Below are 24170 nucleotides of genomic sequence, written 5' to 3'. Positions count from 1 at the left end.
GTCAACTGCTGACTCCAATCCGCTCTGGGTGCTCAGACTCAACATTACGAACCACAAACTCATCTCTTTCCTGGCAAATCTGCTGCTGACTTCCCAGTATTGAGGATGGAGCCACCACTTTCCAGGTTGCCAGTGACTGGCAGCCTCAGATGTTTCCGACTGCTCCCTTCTCCCTCTCTGATACAGAGGATCAGGCCCAAACAGACAGGCGTAGAAGGACTCCCAGATCAAGTTCCTCCTGCTGCTGCACACCCTCTTGGTCTTTCCTGCAGGAAGTCATGTCCACCTCCTCACCCCACCCCATCCCAGCCCACCCTGAAGATGCCTGCTCTCCTTGGTGGTAGGGAGTCCCTAGTCCAGTGAGAAAATGGGAGATGGGTCTGGAAGGGTGAAGCAGTCGACTAGGGTGAAGCAGTCCCAGGGGCAGCAGTGGCCTTGCCTGGGGAATCAGGAACAGAAGTTCATCTGGGCTGGCAGGGGAAGGGGCGAGGACTACGCGTGCCTGCCTTGGTCCTCACTTCTGACATCATGTCTCCTGGGACGGATGCCTTCTGAACTTTGCCTGCATCCCCAGGTGTCCTTTCCTTTCTTCTCTGCCTGGGCCTCAGACACCCCCAGAGTGAGCTGCTAATTCTGGGCAGGTGGGCTGTTCAGTCCACCTCCCTGTGGCCTGAGAGTCGTGTTAAGGGGGTTGGTGATTATCCTGCAAACCACAGGAAACCATAGGAGCAACCCACTGAGAACTGGAGAGGGTCAGGTTGGGGTGCTGGTGGGGTGTCTGAGGGGAGGGTGGGGTGAGGGAGGAGAATGTGAAGAAAGTGGGATCAGAGCCTAGTCACCTGCCCACCTGGTGTCCCGGCCTCCTCTTCAGGCTAGTTTCTGCCACAGCCCATTCATCTGCCTGGCCCGAGGAACGGAGGACTTTATTTGCATAAGGATAGGTCCAGATGGCTGTAAGAGCTAGTTGGGATGAGGTTAGGTTCTGCCAACACCTGGGGCTCCTGCCCCTTTGGGAAACAGGCGTGGGAGGGTGAAGCTGATAAATAAAAAGGCAGCCTTCCTGAGGAAGCAGCTGGTGCATCTGCACGGGTCCCACAATGCCTGGGGTGATCTGGCTATCTCACTCACTGGTGGTGTTACTCCCGGTGGCCCTGCTAGGGGCTGTCTTGCTGGGGGCCACCATGCTCTTCTGGTGGCAGGCTCCAGCACGGAGCAAGATCCCCAGGGCACAGAAGCGTAGGGAGGAGGCTCTGAGGCGGATGGCAGCCCTGGCAGAACGTCTCCGGCAGCAGGTGAGTGGACATTGACCCTCAATCCCAATAGTGGGTCCCACCTCAGGACAGAGCTCCTCCCATGACCTCATCTCCTTCAGAAGACAGGGAGCAGCAACCCCCCACCCTCCGCCAGCTCCCTAAGCTGGCTTCTTTGCCCCCATCAGTTCCTCCTTCATCTGTGTCCTTTGAGCCCCTTGAGGTCAGGGGCAGTGTGTTTTCTCTTTCTTCCAGTGCCTGTCACAGGGCTCGGCTGCATGGTGGGTATTTACCTGGGCTATTTGTTGAACTAAAACTGATGGAGGCAACTGGAGGTAGGAGGCCAGGCTTCTTTCAGCCCCTGAGCACCCTTAGACCCCATTGGGACAGGACCCTGGTCTTCAAATTCTGCCTCTCATCCCCTTTATCCCCCACATAGGGGTTCTGCAAATTTTTGCTGAGCACACGACAGACGCAAAACACTGGGGATCACTGAAGGTGGGGTCTTCACAGGAAGCTTTGTTCCTTTCCTTTAATTGTTAAGAGCACAGGCTCTGAAGTGAATCTGAGTTTACTTATTTTTTTGTCCTTTAAACTTCTAATTTTATATTGGGGTATAGCTATGGTAGTTTCAGGTGGACTTCAGAGTGACTCAGCCATGTATATGCATGTCTCCGTGTGTCCATTCTCCGCTAAACTCCCCTTCCATACAGGCCACCGTATAACATTGAGCTGAGTTTCCCGTGCTATACAGTAGATCCTAGTTGGTTATCCATTTAAAATATAGCAGTGTGTGCGTGTCGATCCCAAATTCCCTAACTATCCTTTCCCTGCATCCTTCCCCCTGGCAACCTTAAGTTTGTTTTCTAAATCTGTGAATCTGCCAGGAAGCTATGTTTCTCACCCAGGGGCTTGGACAGTTTGACTGCCAATGGTGCAAGACAATGAGGTGCTCACTGTGGCTGGCAGTTGAGATGTGGGTATGTCTGTCGAGAGCGGAGCCTGTCGAGAGCGGCAGAGATCGGGGAGGGAGAGGCATGGAGACAACTCTACACCGTGACTGTGGTTTGTTGGGTAGCCTGCACGATGTGACCATCCTTTTCCTGGGCCTTGGATTCCCCATCTGCCCAAGGAGAGGTGGGCTCGTGGTATCCTGGGTGACTGTGGTGGACTCCCTCTGGGAGTGGGGGTTGGGGTAGTGCCTGAGGTGCTATCCCCATGCTCCAGAGTTCCTGAGTGTCCTTTGCCATCTCCCCGGATGGTGATTGATGGCCCCGGTGGACAGTTCCTCTGCCCTAGCTGCTGCAGTTTCTGAGACTGTGTATTAATATTAATTGGGGCTAATTAGTTGGATAAATCAATCTGCCTCCAGAGATCAGCTGCCCCTCCCTCGTTGATTAGGAGGAAATCTGGGCTAATGGGGTTGCTGCAGCGATGCCGCATGATGGAGAGGATTCCTGTGTGTGTGGGGAGGCCCCATCTGTGCAAAGTGGCAGGTTTAGGTTCCTTCACTGCAAACACCAGGGTCTGCTTGTGTGTCCTTCCTGTGTGCTGGCTGGGTGTGCATCTGGCTGTGAGCTGTTTGTGTTTGGTTATTTGCCTTGATGTGGGCCTGGTTGAGTGTACATGTGTTATTCATTGGGGTATATTCATCTGGATATGTGTGGCTGGTTTGGGTCTGTATGTCTGGTTGAGTATGTATCCATGTGATTGTGTCTGGTGTTTGAGGTTGTCTGGTTTTGGGTGTGTCTTGGACTTCCCTGGTGGCTCAGACAGTAAAGAGTCTGCCTACAATGCGGGAGACCCAGGTTCGATTCCTGGGTCAGGAAGATCCTCTGGAGAAGGAAATGGCAACCCACTCCAGTATTCTTGCCTGGAAAATCCCATGGATAGAGGAGCTTGGTAGGCTACAGTCCATGGAGTCGCAAAGAGTCGGACATGACTGAGTGAATTCACTGTCACTGGGCATCTGGTTGGTGTACGTGTGGATATTTGGGATAGGTAGTTATTAGGCTGGGTACCTGGAAAGGGGTGTCTGGGTGGCTGGAAGACTGTAAAGGGTTTGGAGTGAGATCACCCATGGTGCCTCCAACCAAAGTCTCTTGGCTCTCAGCACCTTATTCTCTTCCCAACAAAGTTATACAGGTCTGTCCTGGACACCTTTCCAATCAGATCACTCCTCTGCCAGGGTTACCCTCAAGGTCAGGTGACCAGCTTTCTGATCCAGGCAGATGGGAGGCTGAAACATAGGTCAAACCCTCAAGGGTTCAAACAAATCCAATTCAGTTCCATTTAGGAACATTTTACAAAGGATTCTCCTGGGTCTTTCCTCTGCTGGACCCTGAGGACAGATTCATTATTCAGATAATCTGACATTTGACATCTGACCCAAGCTTGCCTTAAAGAGGCTCCTAGTCTGGGTGGGGTGTGATGGAAGCAGGGCTGCGAGAACCATGAAGGGAGGCAGGCAGTTCAGCTGAGAGTGGCAAAGGTCACTTCATTTCACTTCAGTCGCTCAGTCGTGTCCGACTCTTTGCGACCCCATGAATCACAGCACGCTAGGCCTCCCTGTCCATCACCAACTCCTGGAGTTCACTCAGACTCACGTCCATCGAGTCAGTGATGCCATCCAGTCATCTCATCCTCTGTTGTCCCCTTCTCCTCCTACCCCCAATCCCTCCCAGCATCAGAGTCTTTTCCAATAAGTCAACTCTTCGCATGAGGTGGCCAAAGTACTGGAGTTTCAGCTTTAGCATCATTCCTTCCAAAGAACACCCAGGGCTGATCTCCTTTAGAATGGACTGGTTGGATCTCCTTGCAATCCAAGGGACTCTCAAGAGTCTTCTTGAACACCACAGTTCAAAAGCATCAATTCTTCAGCGCTCAGCCTTCTTCACAGTCCAACTCTCACATCCATACATGACCACAGGAAAAACCATAGCCTTGACTAGACGGACCTTTGTTGGCAAAGTAATTGCTTTTGAACATGCTATCTAGGTTGGTCATAACTTCCCTTCCAAGGAGTAAGCATCTTTTAATTTCATGGCTGCAGTCACCATCTGCAGTGATTTTGGAGCCCAGAAAAATAAAGTCTGATACTGTTTCCACCGTTTCCCCATCTATTTCCCATGAAGTGATGGGACCGGATGCCATGATCTTCGTTTTCTGAATGTTGAGCTTTAAGCCAACTTTTTCACTCTCCACTTTCACTTTCATCAAGAGGCTTTTTAGTTCCTCTTCACTTTCTGCCATAAGGGTGGTGTCATCTGCATATCTGAGGTTATTGATATTTCTCCCGGCAATCTTGATTCCAGCTTGTGCTTCTTCCAGTCTAGCGTTTCTCATGATGTATTCTGCATAGAAGTTAAATAAGCAGGGTGACAATATACAGCCTTGATGTACTCCTTTTCCTATTTGGAACCAGTCTGTTGTTCCATGTCCAGTTCTAACTGTTGCTTCCTGACGTGCATACTGATTTCTCAAGAGGCAGGTCAGGTGGTCTGGTATTCCCATCTCTTTCAGAATTTTCCACAGTTTATTGTGATCCACACAGTCAAAGGCTTTGGCATAGTCAACAAAGCAGAAAGAGATGTTTTTCTGGAACTCTCTTGCTTTTTCAATGATCCAGCAGATGGTGGCAAAGGTCAGATGCCCTCAAAGCTGTGGGACTCGGCAGGAGAGGTGATCTGCTACCTGGAGACGGTTGTGTGGGGAAGGTTTCACAGGGAAGTGGTTTTGGAACTAAGCCTTGAAGGATATGTAGGAGCTTTTTCAAAAGGAGGAGGGAACAAGAAAGGCAGTACCAGAGAGAGAAAAGCCTGAGGTAAGGCACTGTTTCTATCAAGTGGTGGGGAGGCGGGGAGTGTCCCCAACCCCTGGAACCTCATTGCAGGAGGTGAGTGGCAGCTGAGTGAGCGAAGCCTCATCTGTATTTACAGCTTCTGCCCATTGCTTGCAACACCCAAACCCATGGGAAAATTGTCTTCCATGAAACGAGTCCCTGGTGCCAAAAAGTCTGGGGACTGCTGCTATAGAACACTTAGAAAATAATATTTGTAGGATCTACTGATTGACGGCTGTTGGCTAGGAGGCTCTGGTCACTTCAGGTGGAAACTACCACCCTGAAGGTTGAGGGATTTTTTGATATTAAACATATGTAATGACCACTTTGGAAAGATTAATAACCAATTTACTAAAAACTTTGAAGTATATTTTCTTTGATTTTCAAACCGCACATGGGGGCAGCACTAGCGGAGTGTGCAGAAGGCCAGCTGTCCTGGGAGCTGTGGGGCTTGGCTGGAGGGGTGATTTGTTCTAAACTGTATACTAAAATGGCCTAAAACTGATATAAGTTGAAGTTCAATTCTTTCGTCAAATTATTGTAATAATTTCCAAATAATTTGTTGATCTTTTGAAAATTTGTGGGGCTTTTCTGATGTGATGATCATCTTTTGAAGATGTCCCTATCTTTCAAGCTTTATTAAAAGCTTTATTAAGCTCTCTCAATAAGCTGGGTCATTAGGTGACCTGCAGTCTCATTAAGTAGAAACTTTCAACACTAATGTATCATTTCTTAGGCTGAGTTTTGTTCAGCTTCTGCTGAACCAGTAGCAGTGACACTCAGAATTCCTGGCTCTTCTGATACCTTCTGAGATTTTATATAGTCTTCAGGGATCTCTGTTTTCAACAATAAACATTGTTATTAGAATCTCATATAAATTTCATTGACCCTAATCTTACAAGCCTTGGGAGAAGTTGTGTAACACGTGGGTTAAGAGTGTGGTAGTTAAGACAGTGCTGGACTGACTGTGTTCGAATCCTGACTCTAACACTTACATTTTAAATAATTCCTCTGTGCCTTAACCTACTCACCTCTATGATGGAATGATCATTATAATTATAGTCCACAAGTTAATAATTTTGACAGTGGTGCCTGGGTACACAGCAAGCATTTTCTAAATGATATTCTCATTTCAGCAATAATGTTGTCCTTGCTGAGTGGGTTTCTAGTGAGTTTCAGTGAATTTGTTCTAGTAGATTTGTTCCATTCATCAGGGTTGGTAAAAAGCTTTCTTGGACCCTTGAAAGCCTCGCACCCCATGTCACTGGAGTGCTGGCATAGGGGCAGTCCCAGCAGAGGCCTGCAGGACCACCATTTTCACCACCCTGGCCTTCTCCCCCCACCTCTCCCCAGTTCCTGGCATGCTGTCATTTTCACCAGTGGCCACATAAGGACAACTGCCAGGGAGCAATGGCTTCAGGGGTCTATATGGATGATGGGCACTTGTTCACATGGTGCCACCAGGGGAGCCCTCAGAATAAAGTTGCAACAACATTCTCTTTCTACAAGGGTCACCATAAACATCTAATGTGTTCACATATAGATACACCAATATTCTCAGTTACCCAGTACTTACTGCACTAGGAACATGTTGTGGGTTTTATGTAAGTAGTTATGGCTCAGGCGGTAAAGAACTAGCCTGCAATGCAGGAAACACAGTTTCGATTCCTGGGTCAGGAAGATCTCCTGGACAAAGAAACGACTACCCACACAGTATTCTTGAGCTTTCCCAATAGCTCAGCAGATAAACAATCTGCCTGCCAGAGGGGGAGACGCAAGAGATTCAAGTTCCACCCCTGGGTGGGGAAAATCCCTGAAGGAGGAAATGGCAACTCACTCCAGTGTTCTTGCCTGGAAAATTCCATGAATGGAGGAGCCTGGTGGGCCGCAATCAAAGGGTCACAGAGTCAGACATGACCGAGGACTGAGCATAGCTACAAGTATTACCCTGGCCGTGTGAAGAGGCTGGGTTGGTAGGGAAGCCTAGAGGCAGGGAGGCCAGTGAGGAGGCTGTCAGAAGACTGAGAGAGAGAGAAGGTCCTAGGCAGGAAGGAGTCTGAGAAGTCAGAAGTGGGAGATTTGAAGGAGGCAGAGCCACCTGTCAGCACTGAGTGTGGATAAGAGAATGGGGGCTGGGACTGCACTGCCCAGTGAACCCAGATCCGTGGGTAAACAGCTCTCTGTGCCTCAGCATCTTCTTCTGCTGTAAAATGAGAAACTCACACGGCTTACCTCCTAGAGGTGTTGCAAGGAGTAATATAAATTATTACATGTAAAATTCTTGGAAGGTGGCCCGGCATATATTTAAGTGTTGTAACACATTTTATGTGTGATTGTGTTGGTATTTATCTAGCCATGATCAGAACTTGGGTGACGGGATCTGAGATTCACTGTGTTGATGGCACCAGTGTCATCGGTTGGGAATCTCATGAAGAGGAACAGGTTTGACAGAAAAATGATGAGTCCTGGATGTCTGTGGGTCCATGGCTGGGTAAATGGGCTTGAGGCCTGATGGGAAGTAGGTCTGGACTGGAGAAATGGGGGAGAACTGGCCATTGAGTTCACCAGAGAAGGTAGACAGGTAGGGAGAGAGGTGGCCAACATTTACTGGAGGAAGAGGGTCAGAGGAGATGGAGCAGGAGTTGCTGGAAGGGAGAGGGAAGTCAGGGGAGTAGAGGGCATGGAGCGCTTCCAGAAGGAAAGTTTCTTAACAGTCAGATGCTACAGAGGAGAATAAGATGAGGACTGGAAGAATCCAAGAAGCCTTGAAGCCCCAACCTCCCAGGAAAATCCCTCTGTCTCCCTATGTCCCCTCCAGGACTGAGAAAGGCCCTCCCAGCCCACATTCCAACTTGAAGGCGTCGAGGGCTCAGCTGGGACCATGGAGGACAAAGAGAGGCAACTTCATCTTCTTGAATGCCCACTGTGTGCTGGGTCCTTGATTAGGAGGCCTCAGGGTGATTCAGGCTTCTGGGCTCAGGGCAGCTGGGGGCTTATCTATGCTCCGCTGCATGGCTGACTCATGACTATATTCTGATACTTTCCTCTCTGAGGAGACCTAGGCCACGGGAGGGGGAGGGGTTCACCTGCGTTACCCCACTGACCAGGGCTGTGGTCAAGGCTGGCTCCCAGCTCTCCTGCCACCCTGACCTTTCCGCAAAGTCAGATCAGCAGATGTGGGAGGACTGGAGAAGGAAAGGTGGGATGCTGGGGGCGGGGGGGTGACTCCTGAAGGGAAACCTCACAGAACTGAGCCTCACTTTTCATAAGCCCTGCATCCGGAAATGTGCATGTAGAGTCCCTCACACTCCACGGGGGGCCCTGTTGGATAGCTGCACGAGGAGGGGGCCAGCCTTCTCTGCGCTGGGCCCTGGGGTTGGACTCTGGGGAGGCCAACACAGAGGAGGACACTTGTGCCCCTGGAGGGCTCTTATGCCAACCTGGAGACTGATTGGGAGATGTCTTTAAAGCTAAGGATGGGCCCAGGAACATGTGATGGGTACTCTGTGCCCACTTGGGCATGATGTTGATGGTGGGGGGAACCCTGAGTGGAGCAGTGTGATATCTGCCTGCCCCCCATCTCTGCAGGAGCCAGAGCTAGACCCCAAGCCCATTCTGGAGCTGCCGCTGGAGAAGCTGGTTCAGAAGCTGCTTGCTGACGAGCTGAGTTTGGAGAGTGTCCTCTGCAGTTACCTAGAGGAGGTGCGGTCCTGGTCAAAGCCCAATCTTGGGGCTCTGGGTGGAATAGTTGGGGGACAGATGTGACCCTGTGGCACTGCAGCCAGCTTGGGAGGGAGCTTGTGCCACAGGCATCTGTCACTTCTGCTCTGAGTCAGGATGGGCAGAGGGGCTGGGGTGACTCAGTGTCCTGTGCCTGGTCACGCCCTGAGCCCCTCTCTGGGTTCCCTCAATGATGCTCAGGCAATGAAGGTACACCAGGAGGTGAATTGCCTGACGGATTTCCTAGACGAATGTGAGGAACAATTGCAGGCATTGAAGAAACTCAAGAAGAGTGAGCGAGGACTCCTCTATGGGGTCCCCATCAGCCTCAAGGACGTCTATGACTGCATGGTGAGCCCTGGGGATACACGTGCATGTGTACATGTGAGCACCTGAGTGTGTGACATTGGGCAAGTTACTTGCCCAATCTAGGCCCCATGGTTCGAAAGTGGCCAGCTGGAAACCAAACCAGCAGTCAGGCTCCCAAACTCAATCTCTTCACCATTGATCTCTCCTGTCACTCATGAATCCTAAGGGTGTAGCACCTGCAACTCAGCAGGAGAGAGAATGCTTGGGAGCGGAGTGGAGCGCCGGAGAGAATCTGTGCGATGGCTGGTTCCACTCTGACCCCCAGGGGCTGGAGCTTTTGTGTCACTTCCCTGCAGGGCCATGACTCCACGTGTGGCCTGGCCCAGTTCCTGGAGAAGCCGGCAGCCAAGGACGGAGTCATCGTGAAAGTGTTAAAGGCTCAGGGAGCTATTCCCTTTGTTAAGACCAACATCTCCCAGACGCTGCTGAGGTCTCTGCAACAGGCAGGCCAACCTGGGCTGGGGCAGGGGCCGGGGCCGGGACTGGGGCTGGGTCCAAGGCTGGGCCCAGGATGAAGCTGCCGCTGAAGGGCTGAGGGTGAGGTGGGGGCTGGTCATGTAGACCTTGGGACGGAGGCTCTTGGGCAAGTCTCTTCTGCCCTCTGAGCCTCAGTGTCCTTATCTGACAACATGTGTGTGGACTCCATGGTCTTTAAGGGCGCTCAGGCCCAGAGGTACTGAAAAGTTACATCTCTGTTTCTACTCCAGCTCTTTAATTGTTCTCATTCCCTATTCTCCTCCCACCCCACTCAGTCGGTAATGTATCCATTTCTATCTGTTCTTGTAACCTGTTTCCCACTATCCAGCAGAACTGCTGGCTCCTTGATCCTCCTTTTAGGAGTCCTGGTTGGTCTCCCCTGCAGCAGCAGCCTCTCACCTCAACTGAAGGGACACTAGGAGGTTCCTGGCCTGCGGCAGGAGCTCACTGGTCCTGGGGCTGACTCCGAGGGAGGTTGGCCTCTCTATGGGCAGAGCAGTCTTCTCCAGTTATACCTTCTCCTCCCAGCCCCATTTCTTCTGCTTCCCTCAGCTTTGATTGCAGCAACCCCATCTATGGACAGACTCTGAACCCTGAGAACTTAAAGAAGACATCTGGGGGCTCCTCAGGGGGTGAAGGAGCTCTCCTGGCAAAAGGGGGTTCCATCCTGGGCATGGGTACTGACACCGGAGGCAGTATCCGTATTCCAGCCAGCTTTTGTGGTGCCTGTGGATTCCGGGTCACAGGATACCGCCTCAGGTACTTGGTGGTGGGGGGCCTGGGTAGGCTCAGCCCAGCCTGGAGAAACTAGGGGTCTTGTCCATATAATGATTCTCATTAGCTCAGTAGTAGGGGAAATGGATGAGGTAGGAGGGCTTCCAGTAACTCCTGCCTCAGCCCCGCAGCTAAACACACCGTGTTTGGTACAGGAGGGAGTGGGATAGACTGTCCACTCATTCATTATTTCACTAATTCATTCATCCATCCATCTGTTCATCTACCCCCCCTTTTCCTTCCTCATACATCAATCCATCCATTTATTCATCTATATCGATTTCTCATCCATTCATGCATCCATGCAGTCGCCATCCCAGTTTCTATCCATCAAACAATTTCACCATTCATCTGCCATTTAATTTATTTGACAAATATTTATTGAGTGTTTACTCTGTGCCAGACACTGAACTAGGTACTTGGGATGCATCAGTGAACAAAATGGACAATATCCAAGCCTTTGAAGAACTTACCTCCTGCCTTCCATTCATTTATTCGTTCAGTCGGACATTTATCTCTCCATCCACCTACTCAACTCGCTATCCACCAATCCACGTTTGCCTCCATTCATCCATCCACCCACCAATCCATCCATATTTCCATTAATTTTTCCATCTGTTTTGCACTCATTCATACATCTATCCACCCATCCACCCATATTTCAACCCCACTCTGACTACCTACACTGTGTGGCCCTATACAGGGACACAGAACACTCTCAGATCCAGCCCCAAGCCCTGTTGTACTCTTTAACATCCAACTGGCTTATACCTGGTGCAAAGAGCTGACTCATTTGAAACGACCCTGATGCTGGGCAAGATTGAAGGCAGGAAGAGAAGGGGATGACAGAGGATGAGATGGTTGGATGGCATCACCGACTCAATGGACATGAGTTTGGGTAAACTCCAGGAGTTGGTGATGGACAGGGAGGCCTGGCGTGCTGCGGTCCATGGGGTCGCAGAGTCGGACACGACTGAGCGACTGAACTGAACTGAATCCAGGCTTAAGAGAGGGTCAAAGAGAGGGATGAAGTTGAGATTTTCTCAATAGAATTTATTAAAGGCCAAGATTTTACACTTTTAGAAGCAGGTCAAGGCAGGGAAGGCTTCCTGGAGGAGGCAGCATTTGAGCTTGGTTTTGAAGGATGGACATGCAGAGTTGGAGAAGCATCTTCAGTTCAGTTCAGTTCAGTTCAGCCGCTCAGCTGTGTCCAACTCTTTGCGACCCCACGGACTGCAGCATGCCAGGCTTCCCTGTCCATCACCAACTCCTGGAGCTTGCTCAAACTCATGTCCATCAAGTAGCATCTTGAAGGCTGTAATTCTATAAGCAGCCTATTTTGCCTGGAGCAATGTGTGAGTATGTGTGGAAGGGCTAGAAAGGGAAGTTATGGAAAGAGTTGATAATTTAGAGCCTTGAAGGGCAGTAAAAGGGCTCATATTTATTCTGTAGACAGTAAAGAGCCCTGGGAGGGTTGAGGCAGCTCTTATTCTTGTGTGCTGGGCCCTGGGGGAATGCACTGGCTGGGTGTTCAAGCCTCTTTGGCACCTAAGTCCTTCCCTTCAGGTGCTGAGCTGGGCTCTGGGTGGGTGGGGTTTTGCAGCAACTCCGGAGTTGCCTCTGCTGTCAAGGGCAGGAAAGCAGGTAAGCTCTTGTCTGTGTTGGCCATATCCATTCAAAGGCAACCTGCTTGCCTTTCTCCCAAGGACATTTCACTGTATCTCAGACAGACCAGCCCCACCAGTGACCAAGGAGTATGGGGGAAGGTTCTGCTTGGCTTTCTAGTCTAGTGACTCTTGCCCCTTGGAGAGGTGCTTCCTGTTCTTTAGCTTTCACCTCACTTGCTGCTCTCCTAGTGTTCTGCCCCAGAAGAGAATCTCCCTTCAGGCTGGAAGTTTGTTTGAGCTAGTCTGCCAACTCCACTCATTCTCAACCCCTGACCCAAGACGGCCCCAGGGCCTCTTCACTTTGCCCTGATCATGGCCCTGGGTCCCACCCTCTGAGGCCAGGCAGTGTGGGTCCCCAAAGCAGAAAGGATGCAGCATGTCTGCCTCTTTTCACCCCCTCTGTACAGTGGTCACAGTGGCTGGCCCCTTGGCCTGGGACGTGGAGAGCCTGGCACTGTGCCTGCGAGCGCTGCTGAGTGAACACATGCACCGACTGGACCCCACCGTGCCCTTCCTGCCCTTCAGGGAGGAGGTGAGCTGGGTAGGGAGCAGGCCTGGAGGGCTCCCTCTCCTCTCCCTTCAGTCCTCAACAACCAGCCACTAGGACCATTCCCTGTGAAGCCCTCCTTTTCCAGCCCAAGTGCAGTGAGCGGGAGGCCCACATGCTCAGTCAGTTCATTCCCCAACCCGACCAGATGCCAGCTGCTTTGGCTTCTGTGCCACCTGGAGCCGTAGATGATATTACCCCAGAGAGGGACTCCATCATCATTTGCCCAACACACAGGGGCAGTAAACTCAGCAAGTGTGGTGTAGAGAGCCTGGTATCAAGGGAAGCTGGGCTGTTAGGCCTCTAGGTAACCCTGACCAAGTCACATCTCTTCTCTAGGCCTCAGCCTCCACATTGGTACAATGATGTTGAACCAGAATTTTGCTGCAGACCCTTCTAGCTCCGACTCTTCATTTTTGCATTAACTCACTCAGGAACATTTATTGGTACCTACTATGAGGTGGCTGTTTGTAGTTCATCCTAACACTCACTCTATAGAATGAGTGTCACTCCTCCCATGTACAAGTGAGGAAGCTGAAGGGAAATGAAATGACTTTCTGATGATCACATAGTGGCTTGGAACCCAGCCCTATCTGACTCCAGGATCTGCTGCGTAGGGAGAGTCTCTGTCTACTGATCAGCCAGTGTCTAGTCATCTGATTCCCTACACATATTGTAGTACAATCAGCCTGTGGTCACTGTCTGTTATCTATTATTCGCCTCTATTGGTCTCTTCATCCTCTTCCTCTCCTGACCCTTCTTTGGCTTTAAGATATTTGTGTCTATTCACGTACTTACTTGCCTGCCTGCCCACTCACCTCCATCCATTCATTTATCCACCCACCCATTTATCTGTTTAACCCTTGCCCACTTACCCATTCACTATCTCATACACCCACCCATTCATTCGTGAATCTGTTTAACTATCCACTCCAGCTACCCAATCAGTCATGTCCCCATCCATTTCTTCCTCTTCTGGAGAGTTCTTCAGAGGACCTAAACCCTGGAGAGTATATAGCGAGGCTTCAAGGGGCCCTTGGAATGAGGCCACCTTGTCTTCTGGCCAATCTCCCCTAACCCAGCCCCTTTTTCCCCAAGGTGTACTCCAGTAACCGTCCCCTTCGAATTGGCTACTACGAATCAGATGGCTTCACCCAGCCATCACCTAGCATGGCCAGGGCTGTGAAGCTCACATCCAGGCTGCTGCGGGATGCAGGACACCAGGTAGGCTTACTTGGCCCTTGGGAGTGAGACCAGATCAGTGAGAATGCTGGGTTGGTCCATTCTCAGGGAGGAAGGTTGCATCTGAGTTTGTGCTAGTGAGATCACTGTGTTTCCCCTAGGCTTCCTGGAGACTGATGGAGTGGAGGTGGGGGCAGGGTGGGTCCCATCCTGTGAGGAAGGCATCCCCCTTCAGTAGCGGGAACTCTGAGACTCACTCCTATAATTCCTAGAGCTTGGGTTTCTGTTGTCTCCATCAAATGGCTGTAAGGAGCCTCTTGTCCTCAGAGTGCCCCTCTTCTTCCCCTACTTCCCATGCCCCAGTGGCTTGTCCCTGCCCCACCACCTCTTTGAGAATTGCTGAGCCAGTCTCTTCATCTCTATGAGCCTCAGGTTGCTACCGCACTGGGTGGCCGTGATGATTGAATGAGCTCCCAATAAAGCACTTGGCAAGGGGCTGGATCACAGTTAAGCAAGCAGCTCAAATTCTGCCTCATCTCTGTGTGGGGGTGAGGGAGTGGGCAGAGCACAAAGGCTTCCCAATGTGGTATTCTCTCTTTAAATCCTGAGGGATGCAGAGAGAACATGGGGCAGAGCAGGAGGAGCTCCAGGCCCTGACTCGGCCTCTCTGTCCCCAGGTCATCCCCTTCTCTGTCCCCCGAACAGAGTATGCCTTCTTTCACCTGTACCAAGGGAGTCTGTTTGCTGATGGAGGGGCCAGCATTCTGGAGAAACTGTATGTCTGCTGGGACTCAGATGTGGGGTGTGATGGAAATGGGGTTGAGGAAGGGGCTGGTGGCAGCCGAGCTGTAGGTGGGGAGCTGCAGGCCTGGGCTGCTTTGGTGCCTCTGGCTCGTTGTGTGACCGTAAGCAGCAAGTCACCCAACCAAGCCCTGCCTTCAGGACCCACATGTTCTGGGGTGGTGCTGCTGGGAACAGAGTATTTCTTTGGGTCAAACCTCTCTCTGTAGCTTATCTACAGAGGGGAAGCTGATGGCTGGGTGATGGCCAGCTGAAGGCCATAACTGACCAGCTGTGTGTCTGTGGTTCCTCAGTAAGGGGGACATTGTGGACCCCTCCATGAAGAGCATAGTCACCCCTCTCAGGTTGCCAAACTCACTCAAACGTTTCTTGGCCTGGATCTGGAAGTATTTCGTGAGTGTGGGTTCAGAGTGGGAGGGGCTGGAGGGGGGAGGGGCCCAGAGAGGACACGGGGCTCAGAAAGGGGAGGGGGCTCCCTTGGGGGTGAGGGGTGGGGTGGGGGTGGGGGTCAGGTCAGAGAGGAAGATGAGGCCCAGAGAATGTGGTGGTTCAGAGAAAGGCTCAATGGGAGAGGAACTGAAAGACGGGAGATGGGGCCAAAAGAGCAATGCTGTCAGAGAGGGAGGGGGGCTTCAGAGAAGCTCAGAGAGATGGGGCTTCAGCGGGAGGGAAGGGAATTTAGAGAGGGGGATCAGGGTTTGGTGCTGTGGTCAGGGGCTTGGGGAGCAGGGCAGAGTTTCTCTTCCCAGACCCCTGTCCTGGGCAGGTGGCATTGCCCTATGGTTTCTGAAAGTGCCCTTCCCCTCTGTCCCCACCTCCAGGAGCCCCGGGTTAGCCAGAGTTTAGAAAGGTTGTGTGGAGTAGGGTAAGTGATCAAGCCTTCTCAGGTCCAATTCACAAGGGGTTTCCTTGGGAGCTGGGTGAGGGTCATGTGGCTGGGGGCCTTGTCCACTGTGAGCAGGGCTGTTCAAGGTTTTGGAATCTAATTAGGGCTTTAGAATCATGCCCAACATGGGGTTAAATTTAGACTTTTGGGTGGGACTGGGGTTTCATTTGGACTTGAACTCTGAGTACACACTAGAACTGAGTTAGATTGGGACAAAAGTTGGGCCTGAGTTGAAGTTAGCTTTGGGTCAGGGTTGGAGTTAAGATTGGAGTTGGCGTGGGGATATGATTGGGAGAGGAGTCTGGTTTGGGTTTGCTGTTGGACTTGGCCTGGTGGGCTTGGAATTAAGGGGCTGGTTAGAACTGGGGCTAGAGCAGCCTGAGGGTTGACTCAGGGCCTCACAGTTTAGGGGAAAGGACCTGGGGTTTCGAGGGAGCCTGTGGGTCCCTGTCACAGGTGTTGGGGCTTTGACCAGGGGATGGGTCCTCTTAGGAACATTGGACAGGTAATGGATATTGGGCAGGGGACAAGATACAGGGTGATTCCCAGTCCATCAGCTGATTTGCAGCCTGCATAGAGTCCAGAACTTGCCTCCTGGGTATCATGTCCCCGTTTGTATAAAAAGCAGTCCTCCCATGCTGACCTTTGGACTTCTCCTTCTTCCTCATTCCCCAGGACACCCAAGAAACTGTGGGAGCAGCACAAAGCAGTGGAGGTAATACATGCCTGGGGAGACCTTGAGGTACTGCCAGAACTGGGGCAGTAGTCCCCTGGGTGGCAACAGGAGTAGCCCAGTAGATGGTAGATCTCTGTCTTGGCCTTCAGGGGAGGCTCAGCTGCACCTGGGTGATGACCAGGAGGTTAATGTAGTCTGTCTCCTTGGGGGCCAGGATGATACATTGTCCCCAGATCACTGTAGCTTGCGACTGTCCTTCTCATCCCTCCTCCTTGGCCCCTGGGAAGACCCTGACTTCCCCCCGCCCCACCCCCATCTCAGTCTGCACCTCACAGCCTGGGAATTCTTCCTGGTGTTTGACCTGACTCAGCCTGGCGGCATCTGATTTTGTCCTGCAAACAGTGACCTCTGCCAGTCTCACCTTTCCCGCCTGCCACTATTCCTGCAGGAATATCAGCAAGAGTTCATAGCCAAGTGGAGGTCCCTAGACCTGGATGTGCTGCTGTCTCCGGCACTGGACCCCGCCTTCTATATTGGCTATCCTGCCAAGGCGCTAGGTGAGAGAACACCGGGTCCTTGGCAGGGAGTGGGGTGGGGGTGGGGGTGTGGTATCCAGGACTTCTGAGTCCTCCCACAGCTTCTGGCCTTTACCTTTGATGTTAGTTACTATTTAAAAATTTTTTCTTAAATGGAGATAAAATTCAGATAAAATAAATTCACCATTTAAAGCATACGACTCAGTGGTTTTTAGTATATTCAGAATGTCATGCAACCACCACCACTGTCTGGTTCCAGAACATTTTAATCATCCTGAAAAGAAACCCCGTACCTGTTACCAGTCCCTACCAATTTTCATTCCCTTTGTTTGTTTGTACGTTTGTTTTTGCTTTATTGTGAAGTTTCTGGGATCTTATCAGAGATCCCTGATCTCTGACCAGGGACCGCACCTGTGCCCCCTGCAGTGGAAGCGTGGAGTCCTAACCACTGGACCACCAGGGGATTTCCTTCATTCACTTGAAATTTTTTTTTTTTTTTAATTTATTTCGCTGCACTGGATCTTAGTCGCATCATGCAGGACTTAGTTTCCTGACCGGGGATCAAACCTGGGCCTCTTGCCCTGGGAGCACAGAGTCTTAGCCACTGGATCACTAGGGAAGTCCCTCCATTCACATTGTAAATGAACTTTATTGAAGTATAATTTACATGAGATAAAATTCACCAGTTTTAAGTAACTTGGTGAATTTTAACATATGTATGTATACATGTATCAGTTCAGTCGCTCAGTCATGTCCATGGACTGCAGCACGCCAGGCTTCCCTGTCCATCAAACTCCCAGAGCTTGTTCAAATTCATGTCCATCAAGTTGGTAATGCCATCCAACAATCTCATCCTGTGTCTTCCCCCTTCTCCTCCACCACCTAATCACAATAGAGACTATTTCCATCATTAGCCAAATTTCCCTCATGTTTTGTTGCGTTTCATGCCACCACTGGTCTGCTTTTCTGTCACTATAGTTTTGCCTCATCTAGGATTTCATATAAGTAAAATCAAAAGGTATGAGGCGCAGGGGTCTGACTTCTTTCTCTTAGCATATCCATTCACTCTTAACATGCTTTCTGCAGCCTCACTTCCAGAGGTGCCCTCAGCCCAGCAGCCCACCTGCAGATGCAAGCAGCCTCAACACAGGGCAGCCACCCATTGTACTGCAGGTGCAGGCCTCAGAGGCGGTGCCATGCCGAATGCAAGCCCCGTCAAGCCTGGGCTCCTCTCCTCTGGGTCCCTCTACAGCGGCTGCCCAAGGCATAACCCACACATGGCTCTGCTCTAGCGTCTTCTGTCCACCTCCCTGACACGCTGATGCTCACTCCCTGCACACAGGTGGCTGCTGGGAGGAGCTACCTTTTCAACTCAGGATTGCACTCCAGCCCTCTTGGAGCCCTGAGGACTGGAGGGCATGGCTGCATCCTCTGCCAGCCACTAGCTGTGTAGCTGTCTGCCTCCTTGGTTTCCCATTTGTACACGGGGACTAGTAATCCTCATCTCACAGAGGAGGGGAGGAGTCAAGGACTCAGCAGTGTAGAGAGGGCAGTGCAGTGTCTGGCACTGAGTAAGGCTTTGCAGTGTGGATTCTTTTTATTAAAAAAAAATTATTGGCATATAGTGATTTACAAAGTTGTCTTAGTTTCAGGTGTATAGCAAAGTTAATATATACGTATACCCTGTGAGCCACAACTGACTCAGTCAAATTTTTAAAAAATTAAAACAAAACAAAACAATGTAATGAGGCCAGGAGGGCTTCCCTGGGGGCACAGATGGTAAAGAATCTGCCTTCAATGCAAGAGACCCAGGTTTGACCCCTGGAGAAGAGTGGCAACCCACTCCAGTTCTCTTGCCTGGAGAAACCCATGGACAGAGGAGCCTAGCTGGCTACAGTCCATGGGGTCGCAAAGATACGGACACGACTGAACAACTAACACACATACATATATCCACTCTGTTTTTTTAATTTCTTTTCCCACATAGGCCATTACAGAGTACTGAGTAGAGTTCCCTGTGCTATGCAGCCGGTTCTTATTTGTTATATATTTTACATACAGTAGTGTGTATTGGTTAAGTCATGTCCGACTCTTTGCAACCCATGGACTGCAGCATGTCAGGCTTCCCTGTCCATCATCAACTCCCGGAGCTTGCTCAAACTCATGTCTATAGAGTCGGTGAAGCCATCCAACCTTCTTATCCTCTGTCATCCCCTTCTCCTCTTGCCTTCAATCTTTCCTAGCATCAGGGTCTTTTCCAGTGAGCCAGTTCTTCACATCAGGTGGCCAAATTATTGGAACTTCAGCTTCAGCATCAGTCCTTCCAATGAATATTCAGGCCTGATTTCCTTTTTATTGACTGGTTAGATCTCCAGGCAGTCCAAGGGACGCTCAAAAGTCTTTTCCAACACCACAGTTCAAAAGCACCAATTCTTTGGCACTCAGCTTTCTTCATAGTCCAATTCTCATATCCAGACATGAGTACTGGAAAAACCATAGCTTTGACTAGATGGACTCTTGTTGTCAAAGTAATGCCTCTGCTTTTTAATATGCTGTCTAAGTTTGTCATAGCTTTTCTTCTAAGGAGCAAGCGTCTTTTAATTCATGGCTGCAATCACCATCTGCAGTAATTTTGGAGCCCAAGAAAATAAAGTCTGTCACTGTTTCCATTGTTTCCCCATCTATTTCCCATGAAGTGATGGGAACAGATGCCATGATCTTAGTTTTATGAGTGTTGAGTTTTAAGGCAGCTTTTTCACTCTCCTCTTTCACATTCATCAAGAACCTTTTTAGTTCCTCTTCGCTGTCTGCCATAAAGGTGGTGTCATCTGCATATCTGGAGTTATTGATATTTCTCCCGTCAGTCTTAATTCCAGCTTGTGCTTCATCCAGCCCAGTATTTCACATGATGTACTCTGTATATAAGTTAAATAAGCAGGGTGACAATATACAGCCCTTTCCTAATTTGGGACAATATCTTTGTTCCATGACTGGTTCTAACTATTGCTTTTTGACCTGCATAGATTTCTCAGGAGGCAGGTAAGGTGGTCTGATATTCCTGTCTCTTTAAGAATTTTCCAGTTTGTTGTGATCCACACAGTCAAAGGCTTTGGTGTAGTCAATGAAGCAGAAGTAGAAGGTTTTTTGGAATTCTCTTGCTTTTTCTGTGATCCAACAGATAGTCGCAATTTAATCTCTGGCTTTTCTGCCTTTTCTAAATCCAGCATGAACATCTGGAGGTTCTCAGTTCACATATTGCTGAAGCCTGGCTTGGAGAATTTTGAGCATTACTTTGCTAGCATGTGAGATGAGTGTAATTGTGTGGTAGTTTGAGCATTCTTTGGCATTGCCTTTCTTTGGGATTGGGATAAAAACTGACCTTTTCCAGTCCTTGGCCACTGCTGAGTTTTCCAAATTTGCTGGCATATTGAGTGCAGCACTTTCACAGCATCATCTTTCAGGATTTGAAATAGCTCAGCTGGAATTCCATCACCTCCACTAGCTTTGTTCATAGTGATGCTTTCTAAGGCCTGCTTGACTTCACACTCCAAGGTGTCTGGCTCTAGGTGAGTGATCACACCATTGTGGTTATCTGGATCATTAAGATCTTTTTTGTACAGTTCTTCTGTGTATTCTTGCCACCTCTTCTTAATATCTTCTGCTTCTCTTAGGTCCATATCGCTTCTTTCCTTTATTGTGCCCATCTTTGCATGAAATGTTCCCTTGGTATCTCTAATTTTCTTGAAGAAATCTCTAGTCGTTCCCATTCTATTGTTTTCCTCTATTTCTTTGCATTGATCTCTGAGGAAGGCTTTCTTATCTCTCTTTGCTATTCTTTGGAACTCTGCATTCACATGGACATATCCTTTTCGCCTTTGCCTTTTGCTTTTCCTCTTTTCTCAGCTATTTGTAAGTCCTCCTCTGACAACCATTTTGCCTTTTTGCATTTCTTTTTCTTGGGGCTGGTTTGCTCACTGCCTCCTATACAATGTTACAAACCTCCATCCATAGTTCTTCAGGCACTTCTCAGATCTAATCCCGTGAATCTATTTGTCACTTCCACTGTATAAGTCAATCCAAATCTCCCAATTTATCCCTTCCCCACCCTTTTGATGACCATAAGTTTGTTTTCTATATTCATGACTCCATTTCTGTTTCACAAATAAGTTCTTTTGTATTATTTGTTTTAGAATCCACATATAAGCAATATCATATGGTATTTGTCCTTCTGTGTCTGACTTACTTCACTCAGTATGACAATCTCTAGGTCCATCCATGTAGCAAATGACATAATTTTGTTCTTTTTATGGCTGAGTAATATTCCATTGTATGTACGTATCACATCTTCCTTATCCATTCCTCCGTCAATAGACATTTAGACTTGTCCATATCTTGGCTACTCTAAATAGTGCTGCGATGAACACTGAGGTGCATACATCTTTTTGAATTATGGATTTCTCTGCATATGTGCCCAGGAGTGGGATTGCTGGATCATAGAATAGCTCTATTTTAACTTTTTAAGGAACCTCCATACTGTTCTCCATTGTGGTCGCACCGATTTACATTCATACCAACAGTGTAGATAGGAGGATCCCCTTTTCTCCGTATCCTCTCCAGCATTTATTTTTTTGTAGAGTTTTTGATGATGGCCATTCTGACCTGTGTGTGGTGATACCTCATTGTAGTTTTGATTTGCCTTTCCCTAGTAATTAGTGATGTTGAGTATCTTTTCATGTGCTTTTTGGCCATCTGCACAGAGCAGATTCTGACTCTCTCCTTCCCTCCACTGTGGGGAGCAGTAGGCAGCTGTTAGACCGACTCCCTGCACTGAAACAGCTATTGCAAGCAGAAGGCTGCAGTTCCAAGAAAGATCCCAAGGGGGGACCCACCCACATTCTGTCCCTCATGTCTTAATTATTTGTTTGGCTGCCTCTGGTCTTGGTTGCAGCACTCGGAGCTCTCATGTGTCATGCGGGATCTTTCATCGCAGCACACAGACCCTCTGGTTGTGGTGCTTGGGCTCAGTTGCTCCGAGGGATGGGGGCTATTAGTTCTCTGACCAGGGATCGAACCCACATCCCCTGCCTTGCAAGGAGGATTCTTAACTACTGGGCCATTAGGGAAGTCCCCTGAGTCTTTTCTGAGCTGATCATTTTCCTGAGCTTACCTGGATCTTCCTATAGCAAGCAGTTTCTACTTGGGCCTTTACAACCTCCTGAACTTCCCTGCTGGCGTGGTGCCCGTCACCACCGTGACGCCACAGGACGAGAAGGAACTGGCCTTCTACAGAGGCTACTACAGAGATCGCTTCGACAAAAGTTTCCAGGAGGTCAGTTTCCCTCTCTGCCTCTCCTGCTGTTGGGGTGGGGTGGGGCTGGTCCCTCTTAGTGTTACTCTTTACCACCTCAGCTACAGTTTCACCCCATCACTGAAGACACACTATTTTGACCTCCAAGTCAGCCTCTGTCCTTGTGAGGGGAGAACCACTGTGCAAAAGCAGTGGTTTCCTTGACACTTCTGTAGGGAAGGTCGATCCCAGAGACAGGTGCGGTGAAGAAAGGTGAAGGCTAGGAGGTTATTGTGAAGATTACAAGGTGAAGGTACTGGTTAGCAGTACCTGGACACAGTTTTTTTCTCTAGGAAGACAGGATTTGGGCTTCCCTTGTGGCTCAGTTGGTAAAGAATCCGCCTGCAATGTGGGAGACCTGGGTTCAATCCCTGGATTGGGAAGATCCCCTGGAGAAGGGAAAGGCTACCCACTCCAGTATTCTGGCCTGGAGACTTCCATGGACTCTATATACAGTCCATGGGGTGGCAAAGAGTCTGACATGACTGAGCGACTTTCACTTTCACTTTTCATTCTACTTTCACTTTGTGGGGTTGTGTTAAAGGTTAAATCGAAAAAAGTGAAGCAATTAGCATAATGCCCTGTATGTAGGAACTGTTGAATAAATGCTAGTACTGATTCAAAGAGGACTTCACAAAAGAAATATTTCTATGGACCTATTGAATTCATGGTCTAAAATAACAGCCCTGACTTGGGGGAGAGAGGGGAAGAAAGAGAGGGAAAGAGAGAAACTGGCTCTGAAAAGTATGCATGTGTCTGAGTCAGACATTAAGTAACTTATTTTTCCTGGAAATTGATTTCAGTGCTAGAGTTACCCAGTGGAACTGCTGACCTGAATTCTGTGAAAATAACAATAACGATACTATCGAATGTGTCTTGAGCTCTTACTCTGTTCCAAGAGCTGTTTAAAAGTGCTGTATATATACTAAATCATTAAATCCCATAACTGTCCCATGAGGTTTTCCAAATGAGGAAATGAAAGAACAGATAGGTTAAGGGACTTGATCAAAGCCATATAGCCAGCTGAAGTGAAGGAGCCAGGACTCGAAGCCATGGGACCTGGCTCCAGAGACAAAGGCAAGTAAAGGCTTATATAGTATCATCTTGAAGCAATGAAAACATGTTTGAATACCTACAAGTATGTTTGATTTTCATGGCAGGGACTCAGGCTCAACTCCCATGTTCCTGGAGCTGTGTTTGGGGGTCAAGGCACCCCTTTCCTTGCAGAAGTACAATCAGGCCCCGGGTCAGGGATTTGGACATTCTCTTTTCCTTTGCTGAGAACACGGGGTGGATACTCAGTTTTATATTTCATCCTTAGAGTCAGCTGTCTACACAGGGAGCAAGTTTTCCATCCTAACCCTGGAGAATTGTAGCCAAAGCAGAACAGTTTTTCCAGGTTTTGCTGAGAGCTGAGGAAGCCTGGAACTCTGAGATCCAGGACATGTCTACTTTAATATAGACTGGGAGTGAGATATTTGGATTAATACACACCTCTGCGTGGTGAGGATGGCTGGGCAAGGGGCCTGGGAGCAGGAAGCAGGCTCTGAGTCCATAGGCCCTCTCTCCCTGCAGGCGGTGAGAGGATCTGTGGGGCTTTCAGTGGCTGTGCAGTGCATCGCTTTGCCATGGGAAGAGGAACTGTGTCTCCGGTTCATGAAGGAGGTGGAGACCTTGGTCAAGAACAAGATGGAACCCAAGTGACAAGACACTCCTTCTCCTGGAGGTCTTTCTACATCCTCATCCAAGTCTGCTCTCAATGTTCCTCCCTTCTCATGAATACCAGATCCGCCTTATTTCTCCTCCTCCTGGAAGCCCACCACAAGTTTTCTTTGTTGTCCCTCTGTGTGGCTGCTCAGTACACAGACTTCCCAGATTATCCCAGCATGGGGAGCAGGGTGACGTGTTCAATAAACATTTTGACTGGCTGGCTTAGGGATCTCTGGTCTAGATGGGGAGGTAGGGCTGTAGACTTCCCGTGGCCTTCAACTTCCAGCTGCTCTCCTCCAGTTCAGTGTCTGAGATGCTATCCCAGACTGCAGCAGAGGGGAGACGGCCCCAAACTGAGAGCTTGGAGAGCTGGTCCAAATCCTGGCT

At 49.5% G+C, this 24170-nt stretch overlaps 1 protein-coding gene across 1 annotated transcript; it reads left to right on the top strand.

The window, feature by feature from the left end:
• The first annotated feature begins 1097 nt into the window (after window positions 1-1097).
• Window positions 1098-24001, top strand: LOC129656494 (vitamin D3 hydroxylase-associated protein-like). The gene is made up of 15 exons (XM_055587124.1): window positions 1098-1292; window positions 8680-8793; window positions 9013-9162; window positions 9477-9610; window positions 10210-10416; window positions 12035-12075; window positions 12506-12630; window positions 13744-13869; window positions 14445-14602; window positions 14922-15021; window positions 15450-15493; window positions 16190-16229; window positions 16639-16747; window positions 21910-22055; window positions 23649-24001. The coding sequence occupies exons 1-15, from the start codon at window positions 1098-1100 to the stop codon at window positions 23775-23777; spliced, it is 1818 nt and encodes a 605-aa protein (XP_055443099.1). The 3' UTR covers window positions 23778-24001.
• Window positions 24002-24170: the final 169 nt, after the last annotated feature.

This window comes from Bubalus kerabau, chromosome 6 (genome assembly GCF_029407905.1).
Source record: "Bubalus kerabau isolate K-KA32 ecotype Philippines breed swamp buffalo chromosome 6, PCC_UOA_SB_1v2, whole genome shotgun sequence".
Taxonomy (NCBI): Eukaryota; Metazoa; Chordata; class Mammalia; order Artiodactyla; family Bovidae; genus Bubalus; species Bubalus kerabau.
This window is presented reverse-complemented; position numbering and strand designations above follow the sequence as displayed.

Bases quoted from the DNA above. Each gene is read 5' to 3' on its own strand.
- LOC129656494 (XM_055587124.1), top strand. From the start codon at position 1,098: ATGCCTGGGGTGATCTGGCTATCTCACTCACTGGTGGTGTTACTCCCG. The intron at 15,494-16,189 runs GTAAGTGATCAA...CTCATTCCCCAG, and splicing joins GAAAGGTTGTGTGGAGTAGG to GACACCCAAGAAACTGTGGG. The intron at 16,230-16,638 runs GTAATACATGCC...CTATTCCTGCAG, and splicing joins AGCAGCACAAAGCAGTGGAG to GAATATCAGCAAGAGTTCAT.